Source organism: Amblyomma maculatum, chromosome 6, assembly GCF_055883805.1.
Source record: "Amblyomma maculatum isolate TAMU_Amacu chromosome 6, ASM5588380v1, whole genome shotgun sequence".
Taxonomy (NCBI): Eukaryota; Metazoa; Arthropoda; class Arachnida; order Ixodida; family Ixodidae; genus Amblyomma; species Amblyomma maculatum.
In genome coordinates this window covers 67522547-67545172 of record NC_139349.1, presented here as the reverse complement: position 1 = coordinate 67545172, position 22626 = coordinate 67522547, and the positions used below count along the sequence as shown (strand labels likewise).

Genomic DNA, 22626 nt, shown 5'->3' with positions numbered 1-22626 from the left:
GATGAATGATGAAAATAAAAATGAAAATAGAAATGAATAAAAATAACAAGTTAATAAGTAAAATAATGAATACAAATTGGAATATAAATAAAAAATATAATTAAATTAAATAAAGATAAACACATTACAGTACAAAATACTAAAACGTCGCTGTAGCGCTAATGCTTCCTCAATCTCTCAATGCAGCTTCTGCAGGGATCTCTAATTTTTTTAATATTTCAGTCTCCCTTGGTAGTCGGTAATCTTTTAAGCATGTCTCTTTTAGAGATGTCTCAGCTTAATCAGCCCTGAAGAGCCCAAAGCAAACTTTGTATCCTTGGTTATAAACGAACATTAGAGTCCGCACCGGTCTAGCATATATCTTTCTCATATATCTTTTTTCCCTCGTGTAGGGCGGATTATCACAGTCACAGTCCACAATAAAGCGACATATTGAGCCCTGCTTTTTCCACACAAATGTATAGGAATACAACTACACTGTCAACAGGTAATTAGGCCGACAGGCCATTGCAAAGTTGTACGGTGCTTGGAAAAATGCGACCCTTTATTGAGTGCTCAGGAAATAATTTGCAGACATAAGTGTAGACACGCTTACCATCACCTACAGTTTTGCATCACTTACTGTATAGTACACTGTGCTTCATTTTAAGCATACCTACTAGAAGTTGGGCTTACCACTGACAATTTAGAGGCAAAGCTCTTCAGTTAACTTTCCGGTTTGTACATTTGTCATTTATGCGATTAAGGCACTCCAATCCTGAAATATCAAATCGCAGCTTAGGTTTTTGAGAATATTAATAAAATTATATCGCTTAGACATATATCTACAATTGAGGTCATTTATTGATAGAGGAGCTTAAGCTGCTGCTTAGCTTTGACCAGCATGCAGCAGGGAGCTTAGCGCCCAGTAAAAAAAAAAGTCGATGGGTCCAATTGGGAATTTCCCAATTGAAATGAATTGGTCAAAAGCCAATTGTGTTTTCGCCACCCATTGGGCCTGACCATTTGATATGAATTGGTGCTCCCCATCGGAAATAATTGGTCACCCATGAAGACCAAATGGTTCACCAATTGAACTCAAATGGCATACTCATTGAGCCCAAATGGTTTGAACTCACATAGCTGAAAAAAAAAAAAAGAATGGAGATGCAATTTCAATGTTTTGTGTCCAGAAGTTATAGGGGAGCCGAATGAAATTACAATTTTTTACAGAAATCGTATATGAGACAAGCAAGCATTACACACATGGAACGAACACAGATTCAATGTATATATCCACAGGCTGCAGACTTATATACTCCATTCTTTGAACAGTGCTGCTGGGACCAGTGACACATCTTTGTTATTCAGAGTGAACTTATTTAATTATGCCTGCACTTAGAGCGAACATGATATAATCAATTAATATGATTAAGTGGCATATACTTTTTATAAGAACTTAAATTTTTCACTGTTGTCTCTTTATAGAGGTATGCATATCTGTGCACATCTCAGTCAAGGATATTACTGACGACTTTCCCAATTGGGAATGTTTGCTTAGGACCAATTAGAACCAATGGGAAGCCCAGTTGGAAGCCCAATTCGTTTCAAATGGGCGTCCCAATTGGAAGCGAAGGAATCCCAATTGGGATTGAAGTAACCCATTGGGCTTCCCATTAGCCCAATGGGTTTATTCAGTCCCAATTGGGATGCCCCGTTGGTTTCTCCAGTCCCAATTGGGACCCCCAAATGGTTTCTTCATTCCCAATTGGGAGTCATGAAACCAACTGGGCGTCCCAATTGGGAGTGAGGAAACAAACTCGGCTTCCCAATTGGGAGGGGAGAAACCATTTAGGTTGGACAGTACCCATTGGACAAACCATTTGGGATTGGCAGAACCAATTCAATCTGACTGGTCTTCCCAATTGGACCCATTGATTTTTTTTTTTTTTTGACTGGGCGGCACTCGTGTGTACAGCTACTACTCATGAGAGCTCAGAATTGAGAATCACATTTGGTTAATATTCGCAGGACAAGTGCCATTTGACATCTAAACAAAATGAAGCTATTACAATTCTCTATAGCTCCACGGGTAGTTAACGTCGCCTTCGTTACCGTAACGCGTCTCCTAGTGAACGATGAGAGAAGTGCCGCGCTGGCAACCCACCCATGAAGGTGTCAATGGAACCCAAAGCACAGTGATGCTTCTCACCACTGTGTAGGTCATAGCGTAGGCGGCCAGTGAGGCGTGTCCCGACACGAAGCCGAGTCGCATATCCACCAACTGTTCAACGGCCGTGGTCGTTGGGCACACGAACCCGCTCCGGTACATGTTCTCAGGCTTGTCCGGCGAGCAGAATTCGGTGTACACCTCGTAGCCGCAGCGCGTCAGGAAGTTCGGCCGCAGCTTTCCGACGCCGTATTTGCCCACCACAGTCAGGAGACGTGTCACGGCGGCGCCGAACAGGAACGGAGTGAGCCACCCGTAAAGAACCTGTTGGAGTGAACACAAAGCGGTTGAAAACAATGAAGCGTTTTCAAGTGTGCACTAAAATGTGCTAAAGATGATACGAACAATGAGAAAAACAGTGCACTTTTTGGCCATGATTGGTTTCGCGTGTTCTAAATGGTAATGAGGATGAGATATCATGCTAGAGAAACAAACTGCCATGGCGTGTATGAACTGCCTCATGTTCCCAAGTGTACGGAAACACGGAAGTAGTCTAGAAACATGCAGTTTAATTAAAAAGGTGGGGTCAAGTACTTACAAAATCATTGACCGATTGTCTCATTTTCCCTTCCTTAGAAGATATGCCTGAAAGTTAATTATCGCTAATATTACTATAGAAATTTTAGACTTAAGTCAACCAGAAAAACCAGCGAGTTTTAAGAAAGAAAACTCGACAACGCACCACAAAATGAGTCAGGTTATAGAGAAACGATCAATATATAAGGAGCGCCTAGCACAGCAAAAAGTAAAATAATTGCTCCCGAGCATCCACCCAAGTGAGGTAATACAGAGACACGAGAAACCTGTTCAGGCTTCGCAGTAAATCTGTAGTTAAAGCATAATCGATGAAGCAACTGTCCCTTACCGGCAAAGGTGCCACGTACAAACCCGGATCAGGATTAACCTCTTGCTCAGCTATAAGTTCATGGAAGAACTACAAGCCTTTTAATCTGTATATCTGTATGGCTGCACTAGCTGGATACTAATCAGTAATTACTTCTTCAATACAAATCTCATCCACCTTACAAGATTCCCTTATGGGACCCATGAAATGCTTCTTGCGGTAATATTCAATAGAGGTGGTCATAATGAGTATTCGAGTCAAACTTGAAACCTTTTGGCGGATTGTTATATTTACAAATAATTAAAAAAAAAAATGGTCCTGGTGACCACTCGCGACTGATTGGGGCGACACATCTACGCGCGCACCGCGCGCAAACCTCCCATTTGACGTCACACGGTCTTGTTGGGCACGCCCGTTCATTGGAAGCTAACAAGTTACACGTGCTGGACTGGGCGTGATATGGCGACAAGTCGCGACTGTTTTTTTTTTTTTTTTTTTCGTGCGTGCCCACGTGGGTTGAGTTGAGGGGGGAGGGAGGAGCAGGACTTTCGATCGCCCAAATCTTCCGTGCTAATAAAGGTAGCTTAAACATGTTTGCGTTGCGGTGACGATAGATGGGATACCTACTGCGCGTGGGCGTTTTCTTGTTTTTCTAATTAGCTTTTCATGGGCCCTTTAAGCATTTGCTTAGTCCCTTAAGCAACTTCACAGATGAAAAAGAAATTTGGGTAACCCTCCCGTCTACGGCTCCCCAGCGGATCCTTGTTCGCATACATGTAATTTGCTACTCTCCTGATCGCTCATTCCTTGATTTGTGTCTCTGTATTCTCACAGATACTTACTAACTGCCACATCATGTGCAAGAACACCAGACATAGTTGTAAAGCCCCGCTTTAAAAAAAGTAGTGAGAAGGTGCTTTCGTGGCACAGGTGTAGAGTATCTGACTCTGAATCCAACGGTTCTTGGTTCAGTTCTCCTGCCAACTCATTCCCTAATGCCGAATCGGCGACGACATGAGATGTCGTGATGTTAAACACTTGCTGACCATTTAGCTCCCGGTCATGTCACCTTCCAATTATCGCCTTCACAGCGTCGACGACAACGCTGGCACGGGATTTCCCCGCAGGGAGAAGCATGGGATGCATTGCAAGAAGGCAATAGCGCACCTGCGGCGGCTCGAGGTGCTACAATCTGCCCAAGGGTCAGGTCACTCAACTGCCGAAGATGACCTTCCCCTGCCCGACATTGCTCTTTAACTGAGTCAACTCGCAGGTGGCTCCTTTCGAGAATTCAGGAGGTTCACCAAGGCTTGAAAAGATATCCCGCAAAGTAGTGAGCTAAGTAGCATTTTGTTAAGGTTAGATTTTTCCACCTGTACTTAGAATAATTATTTTTTTCTGAATTTCAAGCGTAGTATGAAACATTCGTCATCCGAAAAGATCTGTATTCCCTATATTGTTGACTGGATTGATCCTGCTGTGTTATTGTTAAAGTTTCTAACCATTTTTTTGTTTGTAACCAGTTTTTTTACGCGCTTGGGAAAATTATCTGTTGTTTTTTGTTCCGAAACCCAACCATTTGACTTTGTCGAGGCCCGAGCATGCTGTATAACAAAACGTAAATGCTTTCGACTCAAGCGGTGAAAGGCGGCTGAAAGAGATAGCTGTAGAATGTGCTCGGCTTCCGTCGCCGTTTTCGGTGATTTGTGTGTCGAATTCCTTTTTTGCGTGAAAACACTCATAGGATTGTCAAAGCCGAGCAGAAGAAACGCTTGTGCCTCGCTGGTTGCCATAGCAACTGTGGCGTCAGACGTTGTCGAGCTGCTGAAGCGACGAGTGGGACGACGGCATGCACAACAGGGCCTCTCCTCTTCCTCGTCGCCCATGGCGCGCCATTTGATTTTGCCCGTATGGCGCATTACTAAGAGCTATCTTCATGTGGCGCCAGATTTTCCTTCTTTCGTATCAAAATTATGAAACAGTCGCTCCTTGTGCAGCTCTCACGTGGTGCCATGTCACTGCGCCTCCCAATTATAATCAATCTGCTAACCAAGCTGACGGCTAGTTCGCGAAAAGTATTCGAGCCGACCATGTATGCTTATCCAACTGTATACCATGTCAAAAAAATGCATAACACTTCGCTAAACTCAGTGTCATTTTCTCATTGCTTAACCGTCAAGCAAAACCATGCATGCTAAACCATGCCAAACAGTGCTTTCGCACATTTTAATTGGTTTAAGCGGAACTAAACTCCGGTTATTTTGTTTTTATTTTGTGTTTAACAGCGCGCTCAATGTCTCTCTCAGCGTTTGGTCTTCGGCTCGCTATAATATATGCCCGGTTTTCAGTCCTCAATAAATTTTCTCGTCACAGAACGAACGAATGAATGAATGAATTAAATAATTATTTATGTTTAAAAAGATTAATATTTATAATTCACAGAACAACCTGCCAGTTAGAACACGTAGGCGAAAGGCTGCGCGTATACCCGAGGGATCTACGGCGTTGCGAAATTAGCCTTGTCTGTTTGCTATTAGATCGTTCGAACCATGCTTTGTATTGTAATATTACAAGCTTCTACAGCGAACGAGGAGAGCTGGAACCAACTGATAATGAAACAGAAACGGACAATACAGGAGTAAGTTCCTGATAGCAGTACCTTGAAGCCAGCAGTACCTTGAAGCCGCATGGTGACCCATGGGAGTCATCATGCGACCCAGCCGCGTGCATGCGGTCAAGTTCTTGTCGATAAAAATACTGGTTATCTCTCTCGCTATATAGACAAGTGAGCTGATATTGACGTCACATGAACACCCTGAAGTAACAAGTCATTGCAGGACCAGTGCCTTCCGGGTGACCAGCGTCAGGCACGCGGCCGTGTACTTGTTGCGAACGTTGTGTTGACATAGGTTGCCGCGAAATGTGAAGGTAATAAGACTTTATTCTAGGTGTTTTTCTCTGTCCTGGCGCTAAGTGCAGCTCAAACCCGGCCGAGTTCTACTTGGTAGCGTGTTAAGTCTTTGGGTGGAGGAACGACTGAAGCATAGGCATTGGGAAAACGAAAACAAGCTGATTTAATGGCGCAGTTGCGAGAACGTATTTTCATGACAAAAATGTTCAAAGAGCAAAATGACAAGATTATTGCGATAAGCGTCTAGGTTAGCCGTTTACCCAGGGCCCAGGGCGCATTTTCTCATTCCTTAATCCTATTTAAATCACCCCCTCAGATGACACTAACCAATCAAACTATGGACACATATCCCTCAAATATCGGCAGGAAATCAAACACATAACCACACAGATTATGATGATGATGATGACGATGACGATATGACGATAATCAATCATCAATTATTAAATCTTTATTTTTAATTTGTGCAGGAACAACCATATGGTCTTGGTGCTGCAGCACAAAGAAGAATAAAAATGCACGCGCAAGATTTGCACACACAAATAGAAGACAAAATATATGGAATTTACGTAAAATAAGTGACGTAGAGAATGAGATTAAGCAGGAAGATGTCTTGAAAAACATAACACAATAAAGCGTCCAAAAGAAGAAAGAACAAAATACGACCAAATACAATACATATAAATTATTGAAAGCGATAACAAGGATCAGATACGAATACACAGCGCTGATGTGAAAATACCAATAAAAAATATTAAAACGATTTTGAGAACATGGACAAATAAAAGCAGAAGGAAAACCACAATTGAAGTAAATACAAATGACTTGAAAGAGGAAGTATTATTAGATACAAGTACCATTCAGAATATGACGCTATCTAACTTCCAATAAAAAGGAAGAAAGCGAGTTCCCGAATGTATTAATAATAATAATACCTAATAATAATAATAATAATAATAATAATAATAATAATAATAATAATAATAATAATAATAATAATAATTTATTCATTTCAGGGCCATAACACAGGATGCGAACAAGCCAGAGCTACGATTGGGCTTGTAGGGCGTCTTCCGGAAGCAGAAACAGTCCATCTTTCCTTTATACTTTGTGTATTTGTGCAAAAGCAAAAAGCTAGGTATTCCAAATACTGATGCAATACTGATGCAAAGATGCAAAGACAGACTGATGCAAAGATTTTGAGCAAGACACATATGTGCAATTACAGACAACATTTTAGAGCGCAGCTCTTTGGCGTCCGTTCCTGGGTTTCGCGTCGGCGTCGTCGTCGTCGTCGGCCTCGTAACCAGCTCCGCCCCTCTTTCATCCCCCCAGCGCTAGCAGTGACCGACTGATACCGCTGGATGCCGCTGACGCCGCTAGAGAGTCAAGATAACGTGACTGCATAGAACACCGTCGCCGCCATGCAGAAAGAGGAGGAGAGGGTCCCCCCCCCCCCCCCTGTTCCTCTGTGGCGGATAGGGTGCTCTTCAGTTGCCGACGCGCCGGTTATTTCACGTAGGCCCCGGCACGTCGACGAATACGTGACCACCTTCCCACGGCTAGACCTGGTTCTTGGCGCTGCGGAAGCGAGGGTATCATTGTTTGCGTCGGCATCGGCGGCGTTGTCCCTGAAACCAACTCCGCAGCTGGGGTTGACTCACTATCGGCGTCAGCAGCATCAGTCAGTCGCTGCTATCTCTTCCCTCCTCCATTTATCGCGTTGTCCGCTTGCTGCGCGCGCTTCTGCCCCCATCGTTTGCCGCTGGGTGTACACGCCGCCCCCCTCCCCCCTCTTCCTGCGAGTCTCCGGTTGTCAAAGCGCCGGCTCGAACTTAATTCCTTTCTTCGCTCCTCCTCCGATGCAACCCCTGTGCGGTGGCAATCAGAGAGCCAGATCGGTGGCGGCGGATCTGTATATGTGCACCGCTCGAGCCGAAATTGCCGCGGCGGCGGCGGCGGCGGCGGCTGCTGCTGCTGCTGCTGCTGCTGCTGCTGCCGCTGCCGCTGCCGCTGCTGCTGCCGCTGCCGCCGCCGCCGCCGCTGCCGCTGCTGCCGCTGCCGCTGAAGCTGCCGCTGCCGCAGCCGCAGCCGCAGCCGCAGCCGCCGCCGCCGCCGCCGCCGCCGCCGCCAGAGCAGTGGCCCAGCGCCGTCGCCGCCAGAATCCAGAGCGAGGCTGAAGCAGAAGCTCATCGCCGCCGTCGAGAAGACCCTGCTGTTCGCACCGCCGAAGCGCGTAGGCTCATCGCCACCGTCGAGAGCAACCAGGTGTAAGCGAGGCTGAAGCAGAAGCTCATCGCCGCCGCCGAGAAGGGAGTCTTTGTTAAAGGAATACGTGTGAAAAATAAAAACCCATGAACGGACGCCAAAGAGCTGCGCTCTAAAAAAAAAATTCTGTGATAGCGCATGCATGTAGCTTATTTGCTTCGCTCAAATTTCGCATTAGGAAGTAACGTAATCATCGGTATTTTTTTTTTAAATTTTTTTCACACGTATTTCTTCAAGAAACACTAACAGTTCTTTGCTGTCATGAAAGAAGCTTAGTGGTCGGAGAAATGAAGATACCAATTAAGTTATCGCGAGGTTGCGGGAGGCAGCGCGTGGGCCCATAGGAACATTGCGCGACGAACAGATAGCAGCGACTGACTGATGCCGCTGACGCAGCTAGCGAGTGAAGAGAACGTGACCATGCGTTTCGGCTTGGGATACACGCACCTTGATTCGCTGATAGCGAGCCGGCATTTCGGCAACCGGAGAGCACCCTCGCCGCCACACAGGAAGAGGGGGGAGGGGGTATAAGCAGCGGCGAGCGGGGGAGCGCGTGCGGCAATGAGATAACACGCGCGGTCGGAGCCACGCAGGAATAGAAGGGCTGAGCTGAGGGGCTGAAAGGGGGGCGGAGCTGGTTACGAGGCCGACGCCGACGGCGACGCGGACGCGAAACCCAGGAACGTGCGCTAGAGAGCTGCGCTCTAAAAGACAGGCAGAAGCGAACAGGTTTGCCTTGGCGTTTAACGTGGACCCACAGGACAGGTGGCCTCAAAAGAAGAGCTCCTCTGCATTTTCACGGTGGAAGATAACTTCGTAGCAACCGAGGCAATCCCGTTCGGCACATCTGTGCGAAATTTAAATCAGGGGCTCTAGATGTCGCTTTCTGCGTGCTTTTTCTAGTGCTCAGTAGCGGCTATAAAAGCTGGCGCCAGGATAACCACCACGTTTTCTGAGCCTCGCCATGCTTCCGGGATGTAAAGCCCGCTTACCTGGATAAAAAAAAAAAAATCACCCCTGAGCTTTTTCAAGTTTTTGGTAAAATGCTAAAAAACTGTGGCGATTTATTTATAGGAACTTTAATATTTAGCGGCTGCTTTCTGTTATAACTAATGCCTTCGGAAGTAAACATTTTATCGCATATGTGTATGACCTATGTGTGATTCAAGCGCCCATAGGTTGGCTTGAATGTAACACCTTTGTGTTAAATTCGGGTAGTATATGGCACAGAGAAAGAATGGCGATTCGCAAGCAGTCTAAGATTCGATTCAAGGAGGAGGAGGAAGATGAGGAGGAAAGGCAGGGAGATTAACCCGTAAAAGCAACCGGTTTGCTACCCTGCACTGGGGGAAGGGCGTGAGTGGATATAAAAGTTGTGAGAGAGGGATTGTTGAAGTTAGTGCAGTCACATCACAGACATGCCACATCACATCACGTCACAGTCATATCACTTAACATAACAGCAAACTCATAGTCTTCTAGTTCGATTCAAATATTCAGGGAATGTTTAGGATGCCATAATGCGCATTTAATTCGATTAATTGGAGAAATATGGGAGAGGCCTTCGCCCTGCAGTGGGTATAGTCAGGCTGACGACGACGACGACGACGATGATGATGATGATGAAGAAGAAGAATACGCATTTGTTAACAAACGATGAGTGTATTAGGCTCCATTCGATTCAAATATTCAGGGAATGTCTAGGATATGGAGCCTAATACACTCATCGTTTGTTAACAAATGCGCATTATGGAATTGTATGATTTGTCCCTCAGGCGTCACTCTTGCCTCCCATTTCTGTTATTTTTCAAATAAGGTGACATTTTCTCGCACTGTCTACGGGTAACTCTCGTTACTTAAATGTGCACTGGAGATCTCTTGTTTTTCGGCGGAAGAAAAGGGAAGTTATGTCGCACTGCCCGAAAAGTAGGCTGAACCGTGTCCCGAGCCGGTTCTGAACGGTTTCTATAAATCATTCCGGTTCAGGTTCGGTTCTAAGATAGCGAAAATATATGAATTCGATTTCGGGCAGAAGTGCGGTTTCAGTTCTGATTTCAGGTACAGAGCCTGCTGCGGTCAGAGTTGAATTGATATCAGTGAATATTACCAGTGCTAGCCGCCCGCAGAGTTTCTTTATTTTCCTTTCTTTTTACAAAGAAAGTTGCATTACTAGAAAGTTTCGGCATAGAGTATATGAATAATCATGCTCATTCAGCCCGTCGCACGTGCGCTGTGTGGGCACAGGAACGACAAAACAAATCTGTCGGAACTCCATGTGGTCAGAAACATGTGTATTTGTGAGATTCACAGCTGGCCGGATGTCACATGGGATGATTTCCTGCAGTCGTCAAACGCATAGCCGTTGTGTGATGAAGCCTTTACACTCGAAGCACCAGCGTTCTCCGACCTCGAGGAATTCGGCCTGTCACGTACCAGCTGCCGCGAACGCTACAACCAAGTTTAGTGATATCACGCCCCTAAAGCAAATTGTTAGCAGCGATGGTTTGGGCAAAGAGAGCATAACTGTGCTGGACTGATTGAAAAGCGGCATGATAGGGTCTGCTTTGAAGATGTAGACGCGCATGACGCGCTTTTTAAGCAGTGCCATTTTTTTAGTTTGTAATTTGGGACTAATTTCAGATGTCTGCTTACTACGAACAGTCGGATTCAATGAACGTAATCCGTGTGGCCGTCAGGTTCGATATGCATGTAGCCTGACAGCAATAATTTATAAGGGGAATTGAAGCTGTGCATAGTTCTTTAAAAGCACAATGATACTGAAAAAAAGTGCCGTTCTTGCTAAACGGGCAAAAATGATGAGAGGACAGCGACTTGGCCATGTTGGTACATATATAAGAAATGCAGTGTAAAACAAGCAAAAATAAAATGCTATAGAAGGGCTGGAAATTGCAAATTGGTTCTTGCTGACGATGCTACGCGCGCGCACCTCAATATAACTTCAAGGGAGTCTCATCTCTTGCCAAGGTTAAAAGAGCTGTTGATAAAAAATGTGCGCGCTTTCCCCTCTATTCAACAGTCCATGCACTGGTTACATCATTTAGCTGTAACGTTTCAAGGCTGGTCAAGGGAAGGACACAGCTTCATGCTGGAAAAAGTCGTTCTAAGCAGTACACGAAGGGTTTGGACTGAGTGAAAGTGTCTGTTAATACGTTCTTGCTAAGGAACTCTACGATCCCATGGCGAGAAATAAAAGCAAAGTTAGCGACATAAATATGCTTCAGCAAAGAAGAAAAACGAAAATCAAGGCGCGTAACGGTATAAAAGTACAGATCGAAATGCAGTGGTTTCCGTTCAAGCAAAAACTGTACTTGCACTGTCTGCTTTACACGCAGTCAAATTACAGGCCTAGATTGTGGAAGGATCAACAACAATAATACACCGAGAAAATTGCAACCCATGGGCTCAAAATATTGAAAGCAGAGAACAAGATATTGCCTTTTAGTGTGTTTTCACGAGGAGAATAAACGCTTCTTGCGATAGGCTTCTGACAGCAGCTCCAGCAGCGCAAATGAACGGCACTTCATGGTCCACAAATAAACGCACCTTCTCATCTACCCACAGTTTTTTGGGTCCCAGTACTGGAGGAGAGAATTTCCCCTTCAATTTAAGCCCACTCGCACCCGCCTAAAGTCCTCTCTATGTTCGCAAACAATATGTGACGTCAGGAAAGCGCGAGGGTGGGCGGGTATGGCCAAAGAAAACCGGTTTGGTGGGCAAACGCGTCGTTTTCCGCACAGTCTCTCTGATTTGCGGACCATCGCGGAGCTGTCCGAAGATGTGCAGTTTACGCGTTAGCCCATCGGGCTCATTCGGCAGCTGGCACCTTAACCCAGAGTTCAAATATCGCGTAAAAAACACGTGAGAAAATATGCCAGAGAAAAAGGTGCGCGCATGATTTCGCGTAAAAACTATGACGCAATCATTACCTGTGCAGCGTTCGTGGTAGGGACATGCCATTTTGCTTTCCGTTAATTATCTGTCTGCTATTCAAGCTGGAGGATAGTTTGCTATGGGGATTCGAGCCAATGACCTATGTACAGCCGGCCAGTTCCTTAACAGTAACGCACGACCAGCGGTACTGCTCCGGGAAACGTAAAAAGATGACAAGTCACGAGAGGTCTAGGGCATGTCCACAATTCCTGCTGCTGCAGTGGGCCTCGTGTGCACGGCTGTTCTGATTAGTGCGAAGCAACCCCTGCTATAATCGATTGATATGTATCGGCACCCCAAGAAGTTGCCACTACTTGTTTTTATCCGCTGAAGATCGTGCGGGTAGTATCTGCAATGAAGGACGCATATCTGCAATAAACAATTCAGGGTGCCCCATAATTAATTTCAAGAGAAACCTCCTAGAGACAGTACCCGCAAATGAAACCGGGGACAAGTGTATAGTACCTGGAAGTTTGCACTAGTCAAATCCACAAGGACACAACAGGTATAACAAGCGCTCTCAGAACTCGGGCAGGAAACTTTATTCGACGGATTGCTTCCGATGGAGCAAAACAGCCAGGCTGACACTTCCTCGAGCGGCATGATTTCACCCCAACGCTCGTTCCATCTCCCGATTTACACTTTGCTTAGCCTAGGCGCCGCTGTACCGGGCCGTCAGCGGTCGTGCGGTACTGTTAAAGGATTGGCCAGGTGTACATCGAATTGTATGCCGTTCATTGTAAGTTTACGTGTCCCCAGAGAAGTACTGCACTTTCCTTTGCCCGAGAGCCAACTTACGCATAAAGTCTGCAACAACAACAACAACAACAACAAAAATCGCTCAGTGATGCTAAAGGCACCTGAACGACCACTAATTTTTCTCTAAAATTGTGCACAATAGTTATACTTTGATTGGGCACAAGTACGCGGCACTCCTCAGTATATACGTGCTCATTAACAATTCTCCCTTGGAAAAATAATCCTGGATGTTTGGCAAACGTGTACACTTCGGGGAGATTTTTGCGTTAACAGGCATGACCCTTACAGAGGTCCTGAAATCCTACGAAACGCTCGAAACACATAATACCCTATGCATGTTGAAAAGGCAGTCGCTGTAGACCTGGACATCGGGTGTTCGTGATCGCCGCGCCACTCGCATAGTAGGACGACTGCGGCTAGCACGGCTGGAGGCGCGGATGGGCGGTTAAATTATTGCCGTGCCGAAGGAATGCTCTTGCGTTTACAAGTACTTGGCTATAACAAAAAGGTTGCTCTGTATTCCATTCCCGCATAGCCGTATAAAAAAGAAGAATCAGAGTTAAATTATTCGTGAGAATGGGCGAGTACGGTAGACCGTTTCGCTTCTAGTTTGTGCGCTGCTTAATCTTGATTCATAATGCGACTTTTCTTGTCACACCGTACTTACAAATAACGTTTTGTTGAATCGCTTTTGTGATTTGCGCAATGTGAGACATCATCAGTTTCGCTCGTGCGCTTACATGGGCCATTGCGAGATGGGCATGAAGGGCTCGCAGTGAACGACAGGAGAATGAAGGCTGACGTATATGTGGCATTCCAGTGTAGATGTAGAGATGGCTGACCCATGCTGTCAACTACCTATGCGAATACGCAGTATTTTGTGGGAAGTGGTAAGAGCGAGGTAGATAATGCACAAACCGGCATGTGTTGATTATTCTTCCTGCAATAAACTATCGCAACTCACCTACTGACAAAACTTTTTTTTCGGACAGGCCCCTTAAGTGAACGCTCAAAAACAACTCCCATACTTTAGGATTCGCTCGCTGTTTGCTTGCATAAAAGTACTTCGGAAGTACTAAAAGCGGTTTTTTTTTTAGTTACTGAGATGAGATGCTTGAGTTTGGTTGATTATATACGCTCGCTGGAAAAGTTCATGTAATATTTGTTTCAGCACACGCATGAACGAATCTCTGGCGATTGGGTAGATTTTCTTCAATTAAATATAGAAATATTTGCCTATTGTAAATACCGTGCTATAGGCTGGCTGCTTCATGATGGGTGGCTGTTTTAAGGCGCGTATGCTGCTAATTTAGGTACCGTCATGTCTTTTTTTTTTGTCTTGTTTTTCCCCGCGAAATTTTCGACGCCGATTCTTGGTCACAGCGGGCGCACGGTGCGGTAGGGCGTGCAGCAATGTATAGGTACACATACCACACCGTTAAAATGATGCCGGTGCAAGCAGCAATGCGTAGCACGATTCTTTATACGAAGTCTGCATCGGTTATGTTTTGCATTCATTGGCACCGATAAACACCATTAATCGATTATGCTTTTTCTTTGCAGGTACAAATGGAGAGCGCGAGTGTAGGTTAACGGGAATACAAGGGAAGGTAACTCTTTCCGACGCTCTCACGCTATAGGTAACGGACAACTTTTTTCCGTAGTTTATCAACAGAAAAATGGCGCCTCATCAATTGATTAAAGTGACCAAAGCCAGCCTTTCAGATTAATAACTCGCGGCGGATATTACCGTTACCCGCTTAGAAGAAAAACAAAAGACAAATAATAGAATATAATCCTATCCGTACGCGGTTTTGAAATCGGCATATGTGTCGAAACGTGACACAAGGTCTATGCTACTCTACAGATTTGTTCCATTGCGCTGCCCTCACAGTGCATTGTAATTGTAACACACGAGTACAATTCTAGTTTGCCTTTTTTTCTCGATAAAGCTATATACTTGAATCATTGAAGAGCGTGCAAGCGCAGGCACTGAAAATATGCCTCCGACTGTCCAGATGCACCTCTAACAAAGGCACATTTGAAGATGCACATGCTTGCCCAATATCCATATACTTGTCGCACGAACCACTTCGTGCATATTTACGAGCACTTACAAGATACTGTTTTCACCCACTCAGCAAGATTGTGGATGAGCGACCAGACTGCAGTTTTACAAGTGCACTCCGCTGCCATCAGTCGCAAGTACCGACAGGATATGCCCTCCCATATCGTCCCGCACAACCACCATGGACGATGGATAAACCTTTGGTGCACCTTCGTGTTCCCGGAATACTAAAGAAATCAATGGTGCCAATTAGTGGATTCAAACAACTCACTCTGGCGCACATCTGGCCCGAATATCGGAATTATATTCACGTACACACCGATGCATCTGTGTCAGCACAGACATCCGCTGCAGCTGTGGTCATACCAGCTCAGAAAACGACGCTACATTTCCTTTTGGGACATACTTCTACATCAACCGCTGCTGAACGTGTAGCCATTCGGGAATCTATTCGTTACATATGTGGGGAAACACCTCAAAAATGATGTATATTCACGGACTCAAAGACAGCATTGCAAATTTTGAAAAACTTCTTACACCACACTGCCTACCAGTCCCTGGCACTAAACATTATGGAGCTCCTCACATCTGCCCAGCTGCAAGGCCACAGGATAATGTTTCAATGGATCCCTGCCCACTGCGGGCTCCTTGGGAATGAACAGGCCGATGATGAAGCGGAAAGTGCTCTCATCAATGGCCTCCAAACAGATGTGCTTTTTCAAAAGCGGATACGACGCGCCTTCTTACGAGTTGTATGAAGAATGCTACAGCAGCTTACTGGGCCCAGCCAGACGCCCGACACATTCGTCAAAGAAGGCTCGATCGAACATTCAAATTTTATGTTCCGCGTGATATTCCGCGTCATCAGACATGCTTGCTACATTGACTTCGTTTAAATGTGGCTTTCACGCACAAGTACTTACACGTAATTGGACAGGTGAACTCGCCGGAATGTTCAACTTGTGGCATCCCAGAGACTGTGGACCATATATTATTGAGATGCCCAGCGTATGCGTGCGAAAGAACTGTGCTAGCCGCTTCCTTGAAGCGTTTGGACAAGAGGCCTCTGTCGGAGGAACTGCTGCTGGGCGCTTGGCAGGAGAAGGGGAAGGGTGTACAGGCAGTGCGTGCTCTTTGCTGTTTTTTGTGCACCAGCGGACTTGATTCGCGCTTGTAAAGCAAGCCACTATGCCTGTAGATATATATTTCATATGCCTTCTACCACATCGTAGTCATGGTCGATGACGTCACAGTCATCTCTGTCGTTATCATCACTGTAATGAAATCCGGTCATGACGTCACGTCACAGTCGATGACGCCACCCCGTGATGACGTGACACTCTTCTATGTCATTATCATCACTTTCACTATGTACCACTGACTAAAGTGCTTCACTGAGAGCTTTAAAGGTAAACAGCGGCGTTGGTCTCCACTGCAACCACGTTGGCATGGCGCTAGACAAGGAGAAACTGCCCGGCGTGGCTGTCAGGATGATCCACAGCTATTGTGTGACCGAATAAACGCCGACAGTATGAGCCATTAGAGGCTTTCGCATTAATATTATTACATCATTATGTTTCCAGGTGTGCTCAGGGCGTCCGGTCGGGTACGTGTGGTTGACCCCCTTTTGACGTCGCGGTTCGCGCACAAATGATGTTTTTCTCACCTGAAGTGTGGCTGGCACCTGCCATGAGAAGAAGCAGCCCCCTATTCCTGCGATTGGCTCAGGTATTCGGCTCAATGTCCGCGCCACTTCCACCACGAAGATCTGCGACAACACAAGAATACAGTAGAAGTGTTTCACAGTTGGACCCGCCGCTGTAGTAGCGGTGGACATGAAGTGACGCGTGCATAAGCTAGCTGCCTCCACTTCTCCAGTGACGGAACTGACAATTGGCTTCTTGTAGCAGCTGCTGCGGCAGAATATGTTGCAATTCATAGTAGCCACTACAGGTTTTGAAGCAGAAAAAATGGCGTTTTGTAGGAGACTTTGTCGGTGTTTTTTTTTTTTTTCGTAGAGACAAATCCTGCACAGAAATATTGGAGCTCTTAAACCACTTATAAGAGGTGTAGTATTATTTGTTTGTTGTTAGAGCCGCCAGTTTCAGATGGTAGCTATTATCGCAGTGACAGAAATTACTGCCTCACCCGTAATCGAGAATAAATGTAAGAATGAAATGGTTAGAGGCTCCGTGGCGCCCTTTTCGCCTTCCCGCCGCATGATCATGGCGTTGCCGACAGGGGCGAGAAGTCGTCCGCCGTGGAGTAGAACTCGCAAAGCAATCGCTTTCTGCAAGACGCTTCCTACCAGTGCTACCACTGCTTTAATCAGTCTCCACTGCTCCCGCGCAGAGAGAATGAATAAGCATGCCAATTTTTTTTTTTTTTTTTGGGGGGGGGGGGGGGGGGGGGGGCATCTAAATTTGGAAGGCACCAATGAGTTGGCCATACTCAAATTAAAATTTTCTGGTCAAATTCGGACGACTTCAGGCTTTAGGCGCCAAGTAAATAAATATGGCGGTGGATACCTAAATTGAGCAGTCACCGCTGGGTTAGTCGTACTAGGTTAGATACGAATTGTGGTCAATTTCAGATGAAGCTATATTTTGCTGTCCAGAGGGACGAATTTTGGGAAGCAACTTAATTTGGAAGTTTCCACTCAATTGTTAATACTCCAATTAGGTTGGACACCAGTTTGGGTCAAATTCGGTTGAAGTCAAATTTAGGAGGTTCAGAGGGCCGAACATGGGAGCGGTCCGCCTAAATTCTGAGGTCACCACAGTATTGGCCGCATTCAGATTAGGTCGGACACCAATGTTCGTCAAATTGTGTCTGTGAAATTGTGACATTTTTACCCACTCCTGTATGAGCCGTCAAAAGGCTTGCCGTATAAATAAATAATAATAAAAAAAATCGGGCGAGGTCAAATTTCGGATGTCCAGAGGGCAAAATTTTGGACGTGGTCCACCTAAATTTGGATTTCCCAGCTGAACTGGTCATATTCAGATTAGGTTGGACACCAATTTTGTTCAAATTCAGAGTTCAGAGGAGGTAAATATGTGTCCATATATGCTTTAGAAAAAAATCCTATTCTTACTCTTAAACTTTGGGGTGCCGAGGGCAGCCTCGGGGATGCGGATTGACACTCTGAAACAAATGCCGGTCCTTTATGAGGGCTTGGGGAACGGGCAACTTGTCTCGTTAAATGTTGTTCAGTATCCGGATGATCCCGTTTCGGCGCAAGGATGACGGAAAATCGGTACCCGGATGTGTGACATGCGGAGACCACATGTTGTTTTGACAAGAACTCCCGACGAAGGTTGCTCTTTTGAGATGTGAGGTTGAGGTATGCACCGAACCTTCAGGGACACTAGGATCCTGAGTCAGAGACACTACTCCAACGTTATTGGACAAGAGACATTCGAAAAAATGCGCCTCAGGAATTGGGCCCAGAGAATTGTCGGTCTGGCGCCCGCGAATCCCAAAACGATACAGATTTCAGTCCCTCTTCATTATCTTGTCGCTGTGAAAAAGAGGTTATCCAGTGCTGGTCGTTAACGGTCACCTTCAGTCGCTCACCAGCACAACGGGAACCGAGAAACAGACAGCGTAGAGTGTCGAAGGTGATATCTGGGAGCGACGGGCCGGGTGCGCCAGAGACAGGTCACCGCAGGCGAAACCCTGGTTGTACGGGGTCACAGTGGCCTGCACCACCAGTGAGGGTACGCACACTGCAACACGATCACCGCGGCCATCAGCGATGCCAAAGCTCTGACCGCCTTCGAGTAGTATGTTATATGCGCGAACACGATATATTATCCTACTCATGCCAGCTGTTCGGTCATCCATAGCTAACTTAAGCCGGCGAAACCAAAACGCGACCCCGGACACTCGCGCAACACAAACACTCACAGCGCTTGTGTGGTGACAGCATTTGAGTCATGTTTTGCGTTCGGCGCAGCAGGAATGTGTATGATATTTTACGCTATTCCAGCGCGCGTGTGGATGAAGGGCATATAGCAGTAATATTTATGACAACTTTCGCCAAGTTTATTGCACGGCATAAAGTGTCGACTTCTTGCTATGTCTCTTGTACATGGTACTAATTATAAGACGTTCTACCCGCAGGCCCACATGCCTGCTACACTTAATATTTAATCCTTCATCATTATTATCAATATTAGTAGTAAAAACAGTAACAAAAGCAGTCGTAGTGCTCATAACGATGATACTAGAAAAAGCAGTAGCACAAGCAGCAGGTCTAGCAGGTGGTTATACTTATAATATCGTCCGTTCGATAGGGTGCCCTTGATAAGGTATTGTCTCACACTGACGACTGGTTGATCTTAGCGGCAGAGCATTATACATTTCTATCGCTAGAACATGTGTCGGCAGTAGCAGGAAGTTGCATCAAGAAGGATGCCTGCAGAGATTATTCAAAAGGGCTGCCAGTCTGGGACATGTCCGGCGCAGATATGTTGTAGGTGAGGCTTTAGGTTTTTACGCTATACTTCATACATTCAGAACCATACATTACGAAGTTGTCTTATATAGACATAGAAAACGCTCTATACTTAGTTCTTGTCAAGAAGCATCCGTGGAGCCCAAGCGAGGTTTAAGGGCTGGGCCGTGATTCCCGAAGTAGCTTTTCTTCAACCCAGCATCACTGACATAATTGGGATAGTCATTTCATTTATCAACAGAGTTCACACTGCGCTGTGAAGAACGCGCACAAAGAAATGCGTATACATCCTATAGCTTGGTTAAGCCCCGCGACGAAAACGAAGCGGCAAAAGAATTCCATAATTATAATGAGTGAGCAGTAACTGAGCCTATAGAGCATGTTAGAATCGTGTAAACACCGTAACGTGTTGGGATTTCACTTTCAACGAAACGGTGGATCGAACCTTCTGCATTTTTGTTATGTACGTAAAGAACCCGAGACAAGGGATAATAGAAAATCAGGGTCGACAAAGAAAACTCCTGTGCTGTCCAGCTTTGTTGATGGTTTCTTACTCTGTCCGCGCTATTTGCCCGTGTAAGCTTAATGGGCCAACTGGCCAAAGAAACGTACTTCTTCATTTGTCCACTTTTCAGACGCGGTGAGTGGACTCGGTTTTCCTGTGCGAGTCTGGTAAAGCCGTTCGCCTAACAACGCACGTTATTAAAGTACACTTTGTTGTCGCCAGGCAGTGCCATGCATGGACGGCATACCTACCCATAGTGACAGCAGCCAGGTGAGACGCCAGAACAGTGGCCAAGTTGTCCTGCCACGCCATATCCCTCAGTTTTCGCAGTTCTTGTTGTAGGGCTCACAGTTGTATGCACGCTCGCGCGGCGACGCAAAACACGCGCTTCTCAACGTTTGGCACGCACTCGGCCTCCATATCTCTCAAAAAGGAACTCCCGGCGGCGGCAATGACGACGTGCGCTGATAAAGGCACACCGCCGCAGAGAAGCGATATCGATTATTGCGTCCAGTTTTCGCGTCTCCCATCGAAACGGAGAGGGCGGGCAGCGTCGCAGATATCTGTCACTCTCGCTCACGCGATAAGAGTAGCGTCGCCGTGTGTGCTGGCTCGTTGCGCGGAACCGGCCGGACAACATGCGTGTGCTAAAACAACGGCATCTCGGAGGGAAAAGGTTGTGGTGGGAAAAAGTGCAAATTTTCGCCCTTCCTCAAGTTCTAAAGAAGTAGCAATGATAGCAGTGGCGCAGCCCTATCTCTACAGGAGAGCGTATCACCCATCGAGGCCCATGATGGAACAAGCGCGCCCTGTTCACATGACCGTGTAAAGTACATTCTCGATAGAAAACAGTGCTTTGAAGACAAGAACAAAAGACAGACGCGCACAAGCTTTCAACTGTTTTTCCCGGCCTCGGCGGCTGCGTTTCGATGGAGGCGAAACGGAGTGGCCTCCGCGTGCTGCTCGATATCAGTGCACGTTAAAGAATCCCAGGCGGTCGAAATTTCCGAAGTCATCCACTACGGCGTCTCCCATAGCCTTAGTCGCTTTGGGACGTTAAACCCCACAAGCCAAACCAAATCAACTCAGTTTTATTCAGTGCAAGTACAGGCTTTTTTATACACTGTAGGAGCATTGACAAACATGATTCCAGCTTGCTATAGCGAAGCACGCCACCGTATCACACTTCTGTTGCCATCTTTTGGGAACGCTATCTCCTTCTTTGAGAGTGATACTGATGAATTCATCTTTCAGCTTATATTTTTCTGGCTTGTACAATCTCACGTGTTAGCTGTTCCTTATTTTTGTTGATGAGTTTGCAGTCTTTGAAAATGGGATGTCATTCATCTGGCTTGCATTCTAGAGCGAGCTCGCCAAGGCTACCCTTCTTGTTGTCAACATTTTTATGTCTCTGAGCCTTTCATTTAGGCTCCCCCCGGCCTGTCCTATGTACAACTTACTTTGGGGCAATGGCAGGAAGCACACAACGCCTTCTGCACTCTGCACAGGTGTCTTTTCGTGCTCCATTCCTTTTTCTTCAGAGCAAACGAATCAGACTTCATACACTGTTTTGCTAGTTTATCGGGTGATGAAAATCGTACTTCTGCTCGCTGTCCGATATTTTACGATTATGCGATACCCTATAAATATATCCTGTGTGTAGCCATCTTCAAAGCACTGTATTTCTTTCACGATAAACCAATTCGCCCTAACCACGATGCATTCTCGAGCGCGCTAAATGCTCGTTTGTATTGTAAAACACTACCATGGGCCATCGGGGGATGACGGGAGTTCCGAACTATGACACACTAAGACAAAAGCATCACTACCTCATCAAACTGTAAAGAAAAAATAGTTCGAGCACTCCTTTCTTATTTGCTGCCTGTGGTAATGTAGGTTCAGACAATACTCCCACTTTCTTGTGCCCTATCTTTGTGACCATTTCTGCTGTCATTATTCACGATAAGCAAGAAATTATATTCCCTATTCGTATCAAATTAGCAAGCCGAGCACAGTACAGGAAGTATTGCGTTGTGTTCTAAAAAAAAAAAAAAAGCTTAGGGTGCGATACGGAACATTCAGCACGATTAATACACATGTGTCGAATATCCCACCGCAGTCGCAGCTCGAGCAGTGGCCACCAGAAATGGAGCTCTTGCGGGAGCGCAGGGAAGGTATCTCTGTGCGAAGTACATGATCCCATTGTGACAGACAACGTAAGCAGGCATGGGACTCTTATACAGGGCATATATTTTGTCACTGGTGAGCACGCGATCGAATATGGATACCTTGCAGCACCGGAAAAGCGCGAACAGGCTGTCGTCACTCGCCGTTGCTAGCTGGCATTCGACAGTGTGCGGGTAGCCCATTTGGCCAACTCGACCGCCCTGCTAATGCTGTGGAGGCGAAGTCTGATGGTTCTACCGTGAACTTGAAAGCGTATGGCAAACTCACAACATGTTTGACTGCCACCCTCGCCTCACAAAATGTTTGGCTGCCACTCTCGCCTTTTGCCGCATTCAGAACATCGTAATCCAACACGTGAGTCTTGCGATAGCGAGCCGCATAATAATGAGACGGATACGTCCCAAGCTGAATTTTCGGGACCCATTTCTCGTAGTGGATTCAATCGCGCCAATACCTCTGAAA

At 46.1% G+C, this 22626-nt stretch overlaps 1 protein-coding gene across 1 annotated transcript in view; it reads right to left on the bottom strand.

Moving 5' to 3' along the window:
* LOC146185941 (putative phosphatidate phosphatase) overlaps positions 1–20435 on the bottom strand; it is a 29634-nt gene extending 9199 nt beyond the window's left edge. Inside the window, exons 1-4 of the mRNA XM_084606862.1 lie at positions 20229–20435; positions 18590–18741; positions 16677–16778; positions 2192–2473 (exon numbers count right to left, since the gene is read on the bottom strand). Of these exons, the coding sequence (XP_084462988.1) occupies positions 2192–2473; positions 16677–16778; positions 18590–18741; positions 20229–20289 (597 nt within the window). The 5' untranslated portion in view covers positions 20290–20435. The remainder of the gene's footprint in view (positions 1–2191; positions 2474–16676; positions 16779–18589; positions 18742–20228) is intronic.
* Positions 20436–22626: the final 2191 nt, after the last annotated feature.